This window comes from Alternaria alternata (assembly GCF_001642055.1).
Source record: "Alternaria alternata strain SRC1lrK2f unplaced genomic scaffold CC77scaffold_46, whole genome shotgun sequence".
Classification (NCBI taxonomy): domain Eukaryota; kingdom Fungi; phylum Ascomycota; class Dothideomycetes; order Pleosporales; family Pleosporaceae; genus Alternaria; species Alternaria alternata.
The window spans coordinates 739-12,776 of record NW_017306235.1 but is presented as its reverse complement, the minus strand read 5'-3'; the positions used below and the strand labels follow the sequence as shown (position 1 = coordinate 12,776).

Genomic DNA, 12,038 nt, shown 5'->3' with positions numbered 1-12,038 from the left:
GGGTTCAGCTAGATTCTGCATAGGCATCACATGTCACATGACTAGCCTTGGCAGGCTAAGCCTACAAATGGCGTGCCCCGGTCATCTCATGCACGTCAGCATCTAGCATAGATAGCGATACATACGACACACCTACCGAAACCCTCACATCACACGCTGACGAGTTTCCGCCCCCAACGGCCCCCGCTTAGCTATGACTAGACATAGACAGGGTTCCGCTGGTGTAAATGCGGCTGTGCTGCCCGCGGCACGCATGACTGCTACCATGTGGTGAAAGTTGGGCTTGAAGGCGCACATCAGCCCCTCGCTTCGCGCTTTGCTGTTGCGATTTCCAGCACGATCACGCCTGTTGGACCGACTCCCATTCTGCGCGCGGGATTTGGATTGGGGAGAAAATGTCCAGCATCGCATCAGACCATAATGACCATTCTTCGGCAACATCATCATCATCGACAAGCGACGAGCACGACACGTCTCCTGCTGAATATGTTGACCCAGCGCCAGGCACCGATGCCAACGGGTGGCGGAGCAGCGTTGCAGATGTGATTGATCCGGTTGTCGCAGAGGAGGAGGAAGGAAGCAGCGGCGACTATGGGCTTCAGGGCAAGGATAATCATATGTTTGTGAACGAATTCGAGTAGGTCAATCTGGCGAGGCTTGTGCATCATGGGCGCATATCCATGTTCTGACCAAGCAGCGTTGTCACCATCCACGGTCTTCACGGCCACCGTGAGACAACTTGGCAAGCGCGGGATGAATCGAAACGAGGGACAGTCCGTGGACTGAAGGAATTCGAGCTCGAGCTGGACTTCCGTTTGATGAATTATGGTTACGATGCTTTCAAGACGCTCTCGAAAGAGGCCATCACTACGGAGGCATCAAAGTTACTGCGCACGGTTGCAGAGGCAAGGAATGCAAAAGACAAGGTATATACCTTTTGTGGGAGGGGGAGGGTGAGAGACGCAGGCGCGCACTTATTGATAATCTCCTTGTAGGATTCGTTCCGCCCGATCGTCTTCGTTTGCCATGATATCGGAGGCACGATTGTCAAACAAGTAACAAATGCCCTTCACATGGAAAGTGTCAGCCAAATGACTGCTTCTAGGCTTTGTATCAATCCGTCATGGATCCAGGATATGCCGACATCGCCGAGTCCACCAAATGGATTGTATTCAACCCCTTGAGGCCAGTCAATCTTATGGTACTTGGCTAACGAACCGCGACTTAGATATTCATCGGCTATCCACACAGATGGCATAGCGTCTTCGATATGGAAGAGAAGATTGCACGGCTTTTCTTCTCGGGTTCAAAATTACCCAAGGGAAATTCGCTGCTTCAGATCAAAAGCCTCGCAAGGGCCGTCATCGATTGCAATCTGGCTTTCGTGGAGTCCAAGACTCTTCTAAAGACGGAAATCCTCAGTGTTCGATCTACCCTCACGGACCTAAATGAATGCGTAAGATGCAGTACACACGGCATGGCTGAATGATGTTGAGTTAACTCTTTGCATTTTCCAGATTTTCAATGAATTTGACGCGACGCTCGCGACTGGAAACGTATTTAAATACGAATTTCCTCAGCCCCATGCGGCTTTGGCCTGCGCAGAGCAGATTTCGGAGTTGAAATCGACGTTTAGAGAATTCAAAGATCAGCTCAAGCTAGGTAGGGTGAATCAAAGCTGCTGAGGGGTAAGATGGTAGCAATGATTGAACTAACATTAATTAGATCAGGGAGTGGTGAAATTAGCAGAGGTATCATCATATATGAACGCACTCGTGGCACAGGCGCCTCCGGTCCGACCAGTCCTATTCAACCGGTATCAGAAAAACCCTCTGGCTAACAACCAACAATACATCAACTGGCGGGAGAGCACTGATTCCAATGTTTTGATTATCCATGGGCAAAGTCCGAGCCCATGGCTTTCTGGATTCGTCTTCGAAGATATAGTGAAGAATTCCTCAGATGATGGAATTCGGAGCTACTTCTCATTTGATGGGGGCGATGACCGCTACAAGGATACATGGGCATTCCTTTCAACCATGGCCGCACAGTGGGTAAGGACGGAAGAGGTTCTCAAATCCGACTTTGACTTGGGGCTCAATATGTCTCGCTTTCTAGCACAGCGCACTCTTACTGAGTACGACTTACTTCTGTTATTGAGCAGGATTCGATACTTCTACAGCCAGGGAGAAATGGTTTTTGTGCTTGACAACCTGGATGAATGCTCGGACAAGCTCTCTTCGTTCTGGCGTTTGGCAGCCGAAATGTCAGAATCATGGGAGAAGCCATGGAAATTCCTGATCATGACCAAGTCGATAGACTCGCTCGATGAGTGGCTGAAGGGCTCGCCGACAATTGTACTCGAGGATGAATTCTCACTGGAAGATGTCGATCCCTGTGTCAGGGATGAGATTGACTACGCGTTGCATCAGCTCGATGCCAGATACGCATCAACACTATCAATCGGTAGATACCGAGACGGTCTGTTGAGGAAATGCGGTAATGATGTTGGCCTGACCCGGCTCCTCGTTCAAGATGTCCAGAACAGCCCCTCTTTAGATGCTCTCACAAATGCCCTGGAAAGGCTTCCGGAAGTGAACTTGGAAGTTCTCTTCCGGAAGACTATGCGCGCCGTGCCGGAAGCCAAGCGCAGTCTCGTGGCCAGGGCCATTACCTGGCTCGTATTTGCCTTTCGGCCCCTTAGTATTGGCGAACTGCGCTCAGTACTTGGCATATCTGAATCGACCCAAGATGCAGATGGTATGGGGGCAATGAATACGCTGACTGGCATCCCAATCTTTGATTTCTCCAACCCGCAGGAGATGCGCTTCCAACATGCAGAGCTAAAGAATCTGATTCTCCAGTGTGACAAGGAGGAGTGGTATCATGTCCAGGCGACTGCACACGAAATAATGGCAGAAGCCTGCCTTGCATTCTTGGGCACCACTAGTGCCCATGATGCTTTGAATACGGTATGCGAGGTTCGGCATGGTGTTCTGTCAACACCATGTGTCCGGCCCCGGGTAGACGTAGCCACCTATGCTGTGTGCTACTGGGATCGGCACTATCGACTTGCATCCAACAGGAGTCGTTTGATAACGCAAGTGGTGGAGTTTTTCAAGAGCAAGGCAGTGTTACGGGGTTGGCAGATGGCACATTGGTTCATGTCGAATCCGTTTTCTCGGGTGGATCGCACCTATGTTTGCCCACTACCGCTCGTGGCTTCCATGGGCCTGGACGATGTATATGAGCGATGGATACAAGACAACGGCATGTCCGAAGCCGAGCAAAAGCTGTGGCTTCCGTATGCTGTGGCCGAGGCGGCAAGAAACAGACATGGTAGTTTGGTGCTTCACTTGTTACGGTCAGTGGAGCTGGACAGGGCAACGGCCGAGTACGTGCTCGAAGCAGCTTGCTCGGGGGGAGACGAGGACGTGCTTGTGGATGTTGTGTCGCACATTCGCAAGACGGCAGTGCCATCATTCATATGGCCGGCTTTTGTCGTCCGCCGGGCGGCATGGAATGGCCATGCCAAGGTTGTGCAGGCGCTGATGGACGAGGGTGCCGACATCAGTGGCAGCGAGGGAGCGCCGTTTGGCCAATGCTCTCTGTACATAGCAGCACGCAACGGCCACGTCGAGGTGGTCAAGCTGGTGGCCATGCACGATGAAAGCCTTGTGACGGCGCGCGACGAGTATGACAATTCGGTGCTGGATGCGGCGGCCCGGTGGGGAAATGCCAACATAATTAGACTGCTACTCGAGAAGGGCGCTCCCCCCAACGCAGACGACGGCGGAGCCATTAGCAGTGCATGTAGCGTAGGGGCGCACGCCGCCGTACGCGTGTTCCTCGAACACGGGGCGCAGACGGAAACGAAGGGCGATGGCGAATCGTGGCCGCCGCTGCACACGGCTATCCAAGAAGGCGCGTGGCAGTGTGTTCAAGAGCTGCTTCGGTTCAAGAGCGACGCGAACCACGAATGCCCAGGCGGCACGCCGCTGATGTTTGCCGTCAAAGCAAAGCGGCTCGACATGGTGCAGCTGCTGGTGGAGCATGGGGCGGATGTGAACAAGCGGCATGACGAGCAGAAGGCGACGGCTCTGCAGATGGCTGTGAGCCAGGAGGGCGGGCGGGCCATGGTGGAGTGGCTGGTGGACAAGGGCGCCGACGTCAACCTGCGCACGCCCGGGAGCTCGCCGCTGTTTGGCGCGTGCCTGGAAGGTGACGTCGACATGGTGCGGCTGCTGCTCGACAAAGGCGCCAAGGTGAACGATGTGTGCAGCCTGTGGACGCCGCTGCATGGCGCATACAAGAGCGCCGCCGTGACGCGCCTGTTGCTCGAGGCCGGAGCATCCGTTGATAAAGTCGTGGCCGGGAGCGAGCGCTCGCCGCTGTTCCTCGCGGCCGAATGGGGCCAGACGGACGTGGTGGCGGTGCTGGTCGAGCACCATGCCGACGTCGACCTGCCCTATCGCCCCGCCGACGACGACGACGACGACACGCTGTCCGGCTTCACGCCGCTGCTCGCTGCCCTCAATGCCGGCCATGGCGACACGGCGCGTGTGCTGCTCGAGGCCGGCGCCGATACCAGCATCAAGCCAGCAAGCGGCATCCATCCTGTCTTGTACATGGACACGACGGACCTGCTGCGCATGGTGCTCGAGTTCCAGCCTGACCTTGGCCTGACCGACCGCGACGGCGACACGGCCCTCAACGCCGCCCTGGAACGCGACACCGTCCGGCTGGCCGACATGAAGCTGCTCGTCCATGCCGGCAGTAACGTCGACACCACCAACACGGCCGGCTGGACGCCACTGCACAAGGCCATTGACAAGGACAAGCTGGACATTGCGCGCTTCTTGCTCAAGCGCGGCGCCAATGCCAATGCCAATGACAATGCCCTCAACACCGGCGCCCCGTTGCACCTGGCCTGCTCCAAGGCCTCTCCCGCTGCCGTCCGCCTCTTGGTTGACGCCGGCGCCAATGTTAATCTCATCGCCTCCTACCATGGCTCACCCGCCCAGGCCGCCTGCGGCCGCTCGTTGGTTGTCGGTGTGGATGAGGAGGACGACGACGTAGAGCGCACGATACTTGAGGTCCTGCAATGCCTTGTTTCCGACACCGCCACAATGGACGTCAACGCCACCGGCGGACTCTACGGGTCGGCCCTAGCCGCCGGTAGCTACCGCGCCACGGCTCCAGTCCTGCAATTCCTGCTCCGTCTCGGCGCGACGACGGACACGTGTGACCAGGCTGGCCGCTACCCCATTCACCTCGCCGCCGTTAGACCTACCACGGCCAACTTTGCCGTCCTGCGTGACGCCAACGCCAATCTCTACGCACGTGACAACGCCGGTCGCACGCTGGTGCATTTCGCCATCGTGAGTGGGAATCTGCATCTGCTCCGTTGTGTGCTGCAGGCCACCAATGGCCTACTCCATGCACCCGATGCCGACGGCTGGACTCCGCTGCACTACGCCGCCAGAGGCACCTACTACCGCCACTCCGACCTAGTCGATCAGGACATGCGCGAACAGCGCAAGCATGAATTTGTCGTCTTCCTCATCGACCAGGGCGCCGATATCTGCGCTCTCACCGTTGGGCCTGATGGCAAGCAGTCATCGCCGCTCAAGCTGGCCAACTACCATGGTGCCAAGCAAGAGACTTTACACCTGTTGACGCCCAATAACAATGTCAACAACGACACCATGGCATGGGATCAAATCTCTCACCAATCAAAAAAGGCCTTTGATGCATGGCCGTATATTTACTGCGATGGTTGTCTCTTCGTAAGTCCAATCCTTTTTCTCTGTGTTTCTAACAAAGATACTCATGCCTAGTCACAGAAAGTCAGCGGCTTCCGCTACAAGTGCAGAGAATGCTGGGATTTCGATTTTTGCTACAAGTGCTATGCCAATAGACATGTGCTGCACCCACATCACGAATGGAATACCATGGGCCAGGAGTTTGAAGACGAGCCAGATGCTCAATCCGAAGCCGCCAACCAAGACTCGGACAGCGATGACGACGACACAGACTCGGATAGTGATGATAGCTCCAGTAAGGAGTCCTCTACATAGAGAAAACAAAGAATGAATAAACTTCATAGAATAATAAGTAGCATATCAAGATCACCAGTGGCTGCGATGAGGACGAATGCAGAGCAAGAATGGTCGTAGGTGAGATTTATCAAGTTGCAGACGGTAGTGCATCCTACTTCCGGACTAGTGCGGTTCCGCGCCCCGATCTCGCCAAAAAGCGGGCGATTTTCCAGCAGTAGTAACAACAACCCCACAAGCAGAGTTCCCAATAGCCAAACATGAACTTCACCAAGTTGACCGAGATTGAGCTACGAGCGGCTTTTGACGCCCATGTACATCTCCGTGATGGCGAGATGTCGCAGCTCGTCACACCTACGATTCGCAAGGGTGGTGTGAATCAGGTGTATGTCATGGTAAGCTAGCGTCTTTTGCACAAACAATCTTTATACTCAAGTCAAGTCTCGATTCACGTCTTGATCCCTCTATCTTGTTTTACTTACTGCTTACCCCCTTGCCATGTCTATTCTTTTTGTTCTTATCTTTGTGTTCCCCTTTCTTCACAAGATGCTTATAGTGCTTCTTCAACTTCCATATGCTTACTACTATAGCCTAACCTTGTTCCACCCATCACGTCCGTGCAGCAGTGCCTTGAGTACCGCGACCGTCTCCGGGCAATTGAACCGAATGTGGATTATCTCATGTCCTTGTATCTCCACGAAGATATTACACCCGAGGTGATTCGTGAAGCGAAGAAAGCGGGAATCACAGGTGTGAAGTCCTACCCGGCAGGTGTTACAACGGTACGTGCAACTCCCATCACCTATCTACAACCAATGTAGCCATCAAATGCAAAACGCTAGACACTACACATGCATGCATCGAATAACTCATCGTTCCAGAACTCGTCCTCCGGTGTCCTCGACTACGAGACCTTCTACCCTGTCTTCGAGGAGATGGAAAAGCAAAACATGGTCCTCAACCTCCACGGCGAAGTCCCATCCACACCAGCCGGCACCCACGTCTCATCAACCAAAGACACAAAGACAGGCGCCATCACCATCCTCAACGCCGAGCCCGCCTTCCTACCCACTTTCATCTCCCTGCACAAGCGCTTCCCCAAACTCCGCATCATCCTCGAGCACTGCAGCACCGCCGCCGCTCTAGATGCAGTCCGTTCCTGTGGCCCCTCGGTGTCTGGTACTATCACCGCACACCACCTTAGTCTCATCATTGATGATTGGGCGGGCGACCCATTCTGTTTCTGCAAGCCTGTTGCTAAGACGCCCGAGGACCGCGATGCGTTACTCCGCGCTGTTGTGCAGAGCAACGGGAAATTTTACCTAGGGACGGATTCGGCGCCGCATCCACGGGGCAAGAAGAGGGGCGAGGATAAGGTTGCTGCGGGTGTGTTCACTCAGCCGTATGCGCTGGGATACGTATTGGATGCACTTCAGACGGGGATCGAGAGGGGAGTCATCAAGGAGAGTGAGGTGACCAAGGAGGTTCTTGAGGGCTTCTTTGGGGTGTGGGGAAGGAAGTTTTACCAGGTTGAGGAAAAGAGGGGTGAGAAGGTCGTTTTGAAGAAGGGTGGGGAGAAGGTCTTGGACGTGTTGAAGAAGGAGGGTGGCGGAGATGTAGAGGTTGTGCCTTTCAGGAAGGGTGAAATGACTTGGAGTGTTGAATGGAAGTGAGCGTCTGCTCCAACATCGACGTTTCGCAGATTTCATGTCTACAGAGGTCTATGTCAAGCTTGTAATGTAGTTCTCAAATACAAGACGAGACGACGAAGCGTCTCCTGGCCTGGCCATAGCTAACAAAAATGCCTCACGTTTGTCAGACTCTTCCATCTACCCTCTTATGCTTTTCTGACTCGGGTTTCCTGTTCCAGTTCTTTGGGACGAATTCCACGGACAATCCTGAATGACGAGTTTGGCGAGTTTTTGATGAGCTAGTCGAACTTCCTCTGCTATGCCGATGTGAGAATACAGAATTTCTACTACTATTCTCTGCTTCACTAGCAGTGGTATTGTCTATCGATGGTCTTTCTCTAACACGTGGCTGTTTCCGGGGTCGCTCCTCGGACAGATGGCTCTCGCTTTCCATGGTGCTGTCTTCTATGCCATCTTCTCGATTGCGCTTCATGGAAGTTGGTATCATAGCTGGTCCGGAAGATACCATGGTTGACAACGATAGCCTACCGATGCTGGAAGTCAGGCTTTTGGAAAGACGGTAAAAGAGGCCAGTGCTCTGTGGATCGTAGCCACTAGGCTGTGAGAGCGTAGGGGCCTGTATAAAATTATGTGCGGGTCCATCTGGTAGTTTTGCATCTTTTTTGGACGGTGTCGAACTGCTCCTATCATCATGCATGGTCTGGACGGTTCGCGACTTTCTGGGCATCATGACTACCTCTTTAGTACTCTCGTTGCGCTGTTCCTTCGGAAGTGGTGATCCTTCGGGTGCGATAGATTGGGAATCGGCCTTGAAACTGATACCCTGATCTGACTTGAGCGCGGTGTCGCTGGGAAAACCGATTATCTCCGTGGAGCTTTGTGTCGTCCCGTTCGCTGTAAATCCTGAGTCGTTTTCCCGAACAGCTTGAAGTAAAGCTAATCCTATTGCAAAAGCAACCTTACGGTCCACCCCATTTCCAACGATCTCATACTGCTTGATGAGACTGCCGATAATCGGCTCTTGATCCATATAACCTTGCGTACGACGAGCTTCTAATACACTGATTGACCGATGTTGGTCCCAATGTAATACTGCGCCGTTGTGAGAGTTTTGGCTAGCAAGACCCGTCGTAATGCATGGTACCAGACCCTTCGCTTTGATCCTCCTGTAAGCCCTTCCAGCATCGGGCCTTGTATCCCTTAGAAGCGTCGGAATGAGGCCGCGTTGATCAGCTTCTCTGTAACCACAGCCCGGTGGTTGTCTCGGAATACATTTAATAAGTGCTCGTTGTTTGCGTGTGGGTAGTCCTGGCACTCTATGATCGGGAAACGGAATGCAGGTCTGGATTACGCCTGTTCCAATATCAGGCAACCCATTACTTACAGTCGATGCAGGTATGTGCGCAAAGGGCGTGGGATAGTACTCTCGTTGCCCATATCGCTCTCCATTGGGTAGACGACCGAGGCTTTTCCCAGCAGTATCCTCAAATAGTCGTGAATGTGTGTGCCACGGTTGCGCTATCGGTTCGAGGCCTGGGGCTGCTATAGTAAGAATCAAGCGCGAGCGTTGTTGCGCGCTACCGTAACTCCATGCATCCATGATGTACTGGTTGCACTGGTAGCCTATTGAAACGAGGCAAGCAACCACCTGCGATAATACGTTTTGATTCTCGTACCCCACACGTGTTGACGACATATTGACCACGTTCTCAAGAACACCGTACAAGGGTCGATACAGATCGACGTACGAACAAAATGTGGTGATGTGCGACGCGTTTTCCAGTGACGGCTCACTAAGAAAATTTCGCTGCATGGTTGAGAAACCAGGACATGGGGTTCCGGCAGCGATGAGATCAACGTGTCCAACTCGGGGGACGAGCTTTGGTCTGCTGCCATTCAGAGCTGCGTTGAAGTGATCGTCAACATAACCACAAAACAGACACATCGCCTCTGGGTTCTTTGAGTTCGCTCGCAGAGTGTGGATAGCATGCTCGCTAGAGTCAACGGCAAATTTGAAGACGACTGCACCGCCTTCTTCGAGACCTCGATCAAGAGAACCTCCGCCACTAAATAAACTCATGCCTCGCAAGGGCTGAGAGGAGGTCATATCGGGGCCTTCGTGGAAACTGCTTGGCAGACTGCGCAGGAAGACGAGGCTCTTCTCCTGCCCCTTAGTGATCATTCCCATAGCTAGAAACCAAAGATCCCCAGCACCGCCACGATTGTATGTGAATGGTATGCGGTCATTCACAATGTCTGACTTGGAAACAAACTTGATGTGGCAGCGCCTCTGGATACGAGTTAAGGCCACCACCTCATATTCGTCAGTAAGCACAAGCTCATTTGGGGCGAGGTCGACTCGACCAGCCTTCATTGCTAGCTCCTCGCAGTCACGCTTTAGTCTTAGTAGCTTGCGTATCGTGGTCGTCTGATTGGCGTGATCGATACGCTGAATAACGACTGGATCCAGGATTTGAGTTCCGTGCAATGCTCTTGCCATGTATACTGTGTCGCCGCGATAATAAGTCTCCTCTGGCGAGCTTTTGGGTCTTAGGCATGTGCAAGTCTTATGTGAGGATTGGACGGTTACGAAAGCGCTTGGCTGAGTAACGTACGTCTGGCGGATGAAGAAGTGGTTGGTATCAATCGTAGTTGGTGACCAGTCTACGTTGTACCTTCCCTTGATGTCAGTAGACAACAGCTCCCCTTCGGTACAATTGCAGTTGTCAGACAGGAAGACTTCGTTCTCATAAGGATACCTCGCTGTGGAGATGTTGGTCTCATGATGTCGATAGATCCATAGCACAAACAACTTCTGAACTCCGTTTTTCAGAAGCTCCGTAGCCTGAACGTAGGCAAGCCAATCCCAGTTCGTATTGCGCCAAACCGTGGAGTCAGTTTCGTTTGGACTCAGTGCAACGATGTCGCCCACCTTCACTAGTGAGTTCCCGTACGGTCTACAGACGTTTGGTCGAGTTGTCTGTTGTGCCGATCCACGTTTAGCGAAACCGAGTTTGCGCTTCCTACGCTCCTGGTCGATGGCGATAGTTTCTACCGGACGTTGCTTGCGTAGTTGCCCGCCGAAATACATGTCTTTAAAGCAACTAAATACCTCAGGCGTAGCGATAGTTTGCTCGATGACCTTCTCTTGGGGCTCGATAGCTGTCAAATCTTTGGCCGTGCATTCGCTCCAGAGTGGGTGCGCTAGAAGTTGTCTTGAGTTCGGGAGATTAAAAGCCTGATTGTAGAAGTATTCGATATATGCGTTGACGCCAACGCGAAAGTCAGTCTGGTATCTGAACGCACTATGCCAGCTTTCAAAGTCTGGACACCGAGCAAATTGTTGCGTGATATAAGTATAGAAATCCTCGCGAAAGTGGTTAAGTCCTATACTGCCCGCCGACTGACTCCCCAGGTAGTCGATAACATGCTTTCCTAGTTGCGCGACCCAGATGAATGATTTTTGGAACTCTCTGTAGCGCGGAGCGGCCTGGTTGAGTTTGTACCAGATGTCATACACAGTGTCCTTTGCTGCGAGAGTTGATTGTATGTAAGTTGTGACGTTGGGATCCTCTTGGTCCCCGTAGCCCTCGATAGAACTGTCCTGAATAGGTACAGCGTGCACAAAATGCTTGGTTGCGCCCAAGCATACGAAGCCGTCAAAACATAATTTCTTAGCAATGGGAATCTCAAGATAGTGCAGACTGATCAATTCGTATGCCCTCTTCTCACTCGTTGGCGCTCGGTAAATCTCGAAATCTTGTAACTCCACAATCAGAAGCTTCTTTCCGGATTCGCGTCCATCGTAGGAAGGCTGCCCGGATTTTCGGTTCCACTCACTCTTGAATCCTCGTAGTGCGTCCGACTCTGGCGTTATGGGTACTGGTGGTGACCAATTAGCTACATGCGATCGTGCAAAGTCGCTAGTCGCCGAGAGACGGATGGTTGGTTGGCTTCGACGTGTTGTATTCTCGCTCTTTGGGCCTTGCCGCCGCATTGAAGAGTCCGGTGTCGATAATATGATACTGTCTTTGGTAAGGGCAGGTGGCATTATCTGCTTGCGGATCTGGTGTGTAGGCAATCCAGGCGCGCGGTACAGCGGTGAAGGATGGCCGAACGCTGGAAAGGCCGTGTTGAGTTCCGAATCAGGCCGCAGCCATACTGTTTCAGTCAAGGTGAATGCGCGGGTGACGGTTGAACGGTGAAATCCAGCTCTTGCAACGACTGAGCGTGCGGCCAACAAAGGATCCAGGACGCCTCGCAGTCAAACTGTAGACAACAAAGAGAACGTGACCCCAGACCAAACTCACTGTCTAGGACGGCATCA

The 12,038-nt window shown here is 53.0% G+C and overlaps 5 protein-coding genes across 5 annotated transcripts; 4 read left to right on the top strand and 1 right to left on the bottom strand.

The window, feature by feature from the left end:
* The first annotated feature begins 209 nt into the window (after positions 1 to 209).
* CC77DRAFT_673354 (hypothetical protein) lies at positions 210 to 1,414 on the top strand. The gene is made up of 3 exons (XM_018532704.1): positions 210 to 637; positions 698 to 926; positions 996 to 1,414. The coding sequence occupies exons 1-3, from the start codon at positions 396 to 398 to the stop codon at positions 1,182 to 1,184; spliced, it is 660 nt and encodes a 219-aa protein (XP_018378738.1). The 5' UTR covers positions 210 to 395; the 3' UTR covers positions 1,185 to 1,414.
* A 2,191-nt stretch (positions 1,415 to 3,605) lies between these two features.
* Positions 3,606 to 4,973, top strand: CC77DRAFT_896944 (ankyrin; the record flags this gene model as incomplete). The annotated part of the gene is made up of 2 exons (XM_018533541.1): positions 3,606 to 3,842; positions 4,758 to 4,973. Coding segments are annotated over 2 exons (453 nt in total), but the record flags the coding sequence as incomplete, so codon positions are not given.
* A 240-nt stretch (positions 4,974 to 5,213) lies between these two features.
* CC77DRAFT_895886 (ankyrin) lies at positions 5,214 to 5,498 on the top strand (the record flags this gene model as incomplete). Its single annotated transcript, XM_018533530.1, has 1 exon — positions 5,214 to 5,498. A coding segment is annotated over one exon (285 nt), but the record flags the coding sequence as incomplete, so codon positions are not given.
* Positions 5,499 to 6,286: 788 nt separating this feature from the next.
* Positions 6,287 to 7,880, top strand: CC77DRAFT_977466 (Dihydroorotase). Its single transcript, XM_018535969.1, has 3 exons — positions 6,287 to 6,454; positions 6,650 to 6,841; positions 6,941 to 7,880. Exons 1-3 carry the CDS (start codon positions 6,320 to 6,322, stop codon positions 7,730 to 7,732), a joined length of 1,119 nt encoding a protein of 372 aa, XP_018378735.1. The 5' UTR covers positions 6,287 to 6,319; the 3' UTR covers positions 7,733 to 7,880.
* On the bottom strand, positions 7,875 to 11,708 carry CC77DRAFT_1003472 (S-adenosyl-L-methionine-dependent methyltransferase; the record flags this gene model as incomplete). The annotated part of the gene is made up of 2 exons (XM_018523210.1): positions 7,875 to 8,449; positions 8,534 to 11,708. The coding sequence occupies 2 exons, from the start codon at positions 11,706 to 11,708 to the stop codon at positions 7,875 to 7,877; spliced, it is 3,750 nt and encodes a 1,249-aa protein (XP_018378734.1).
* Between the last annotated feature and the right edge of the window lie 330 nt (positions 11,709 to 12,038).

Coding starts and splice junctions, on each gene's coding strand:
- CC77DRAFT_673354 (XM_018532704.1), top strand. CDS start 396: ATGTCCAGCATCGCATCAGACCATAATGACCATTCTTCGGCAACATCA. Junction 638..697: donor ATGTTTGTGAACGAATTCGA/GTAGGTCAATCT, acceptor CTGACCAAGCAG/CGTTGTCACCATCCACGGTC. Junction 927..995: donor CAAGGAATGCAAAAGACAAG/GTATATACCTTT, acceptor ATCTCCTTGTAG/GATTCGTTCCGCCCGATCGT.
- CC77DRAFT_977466 (XM_018535969.1), top strand. CDS start 6,320: ATGAACTTCACCAAGTTGACCGAGATTGAGCTACGAGCGGCTTTTGAC. Junction 6,455..6,649: donor TGAATCAGGTGTATGTCATG/GTAAGCTAGCGT, acceptor TTACTACTATAG/CCTAACCTTGTTCCACCCAT. Junction 6,842..6,940: donor ACCCGGCAGGTGTTACAACG/GTACGTGCAACT, acceptor TCATCGTTCCAG/AACTCGTCCTCCGGTGTCCT.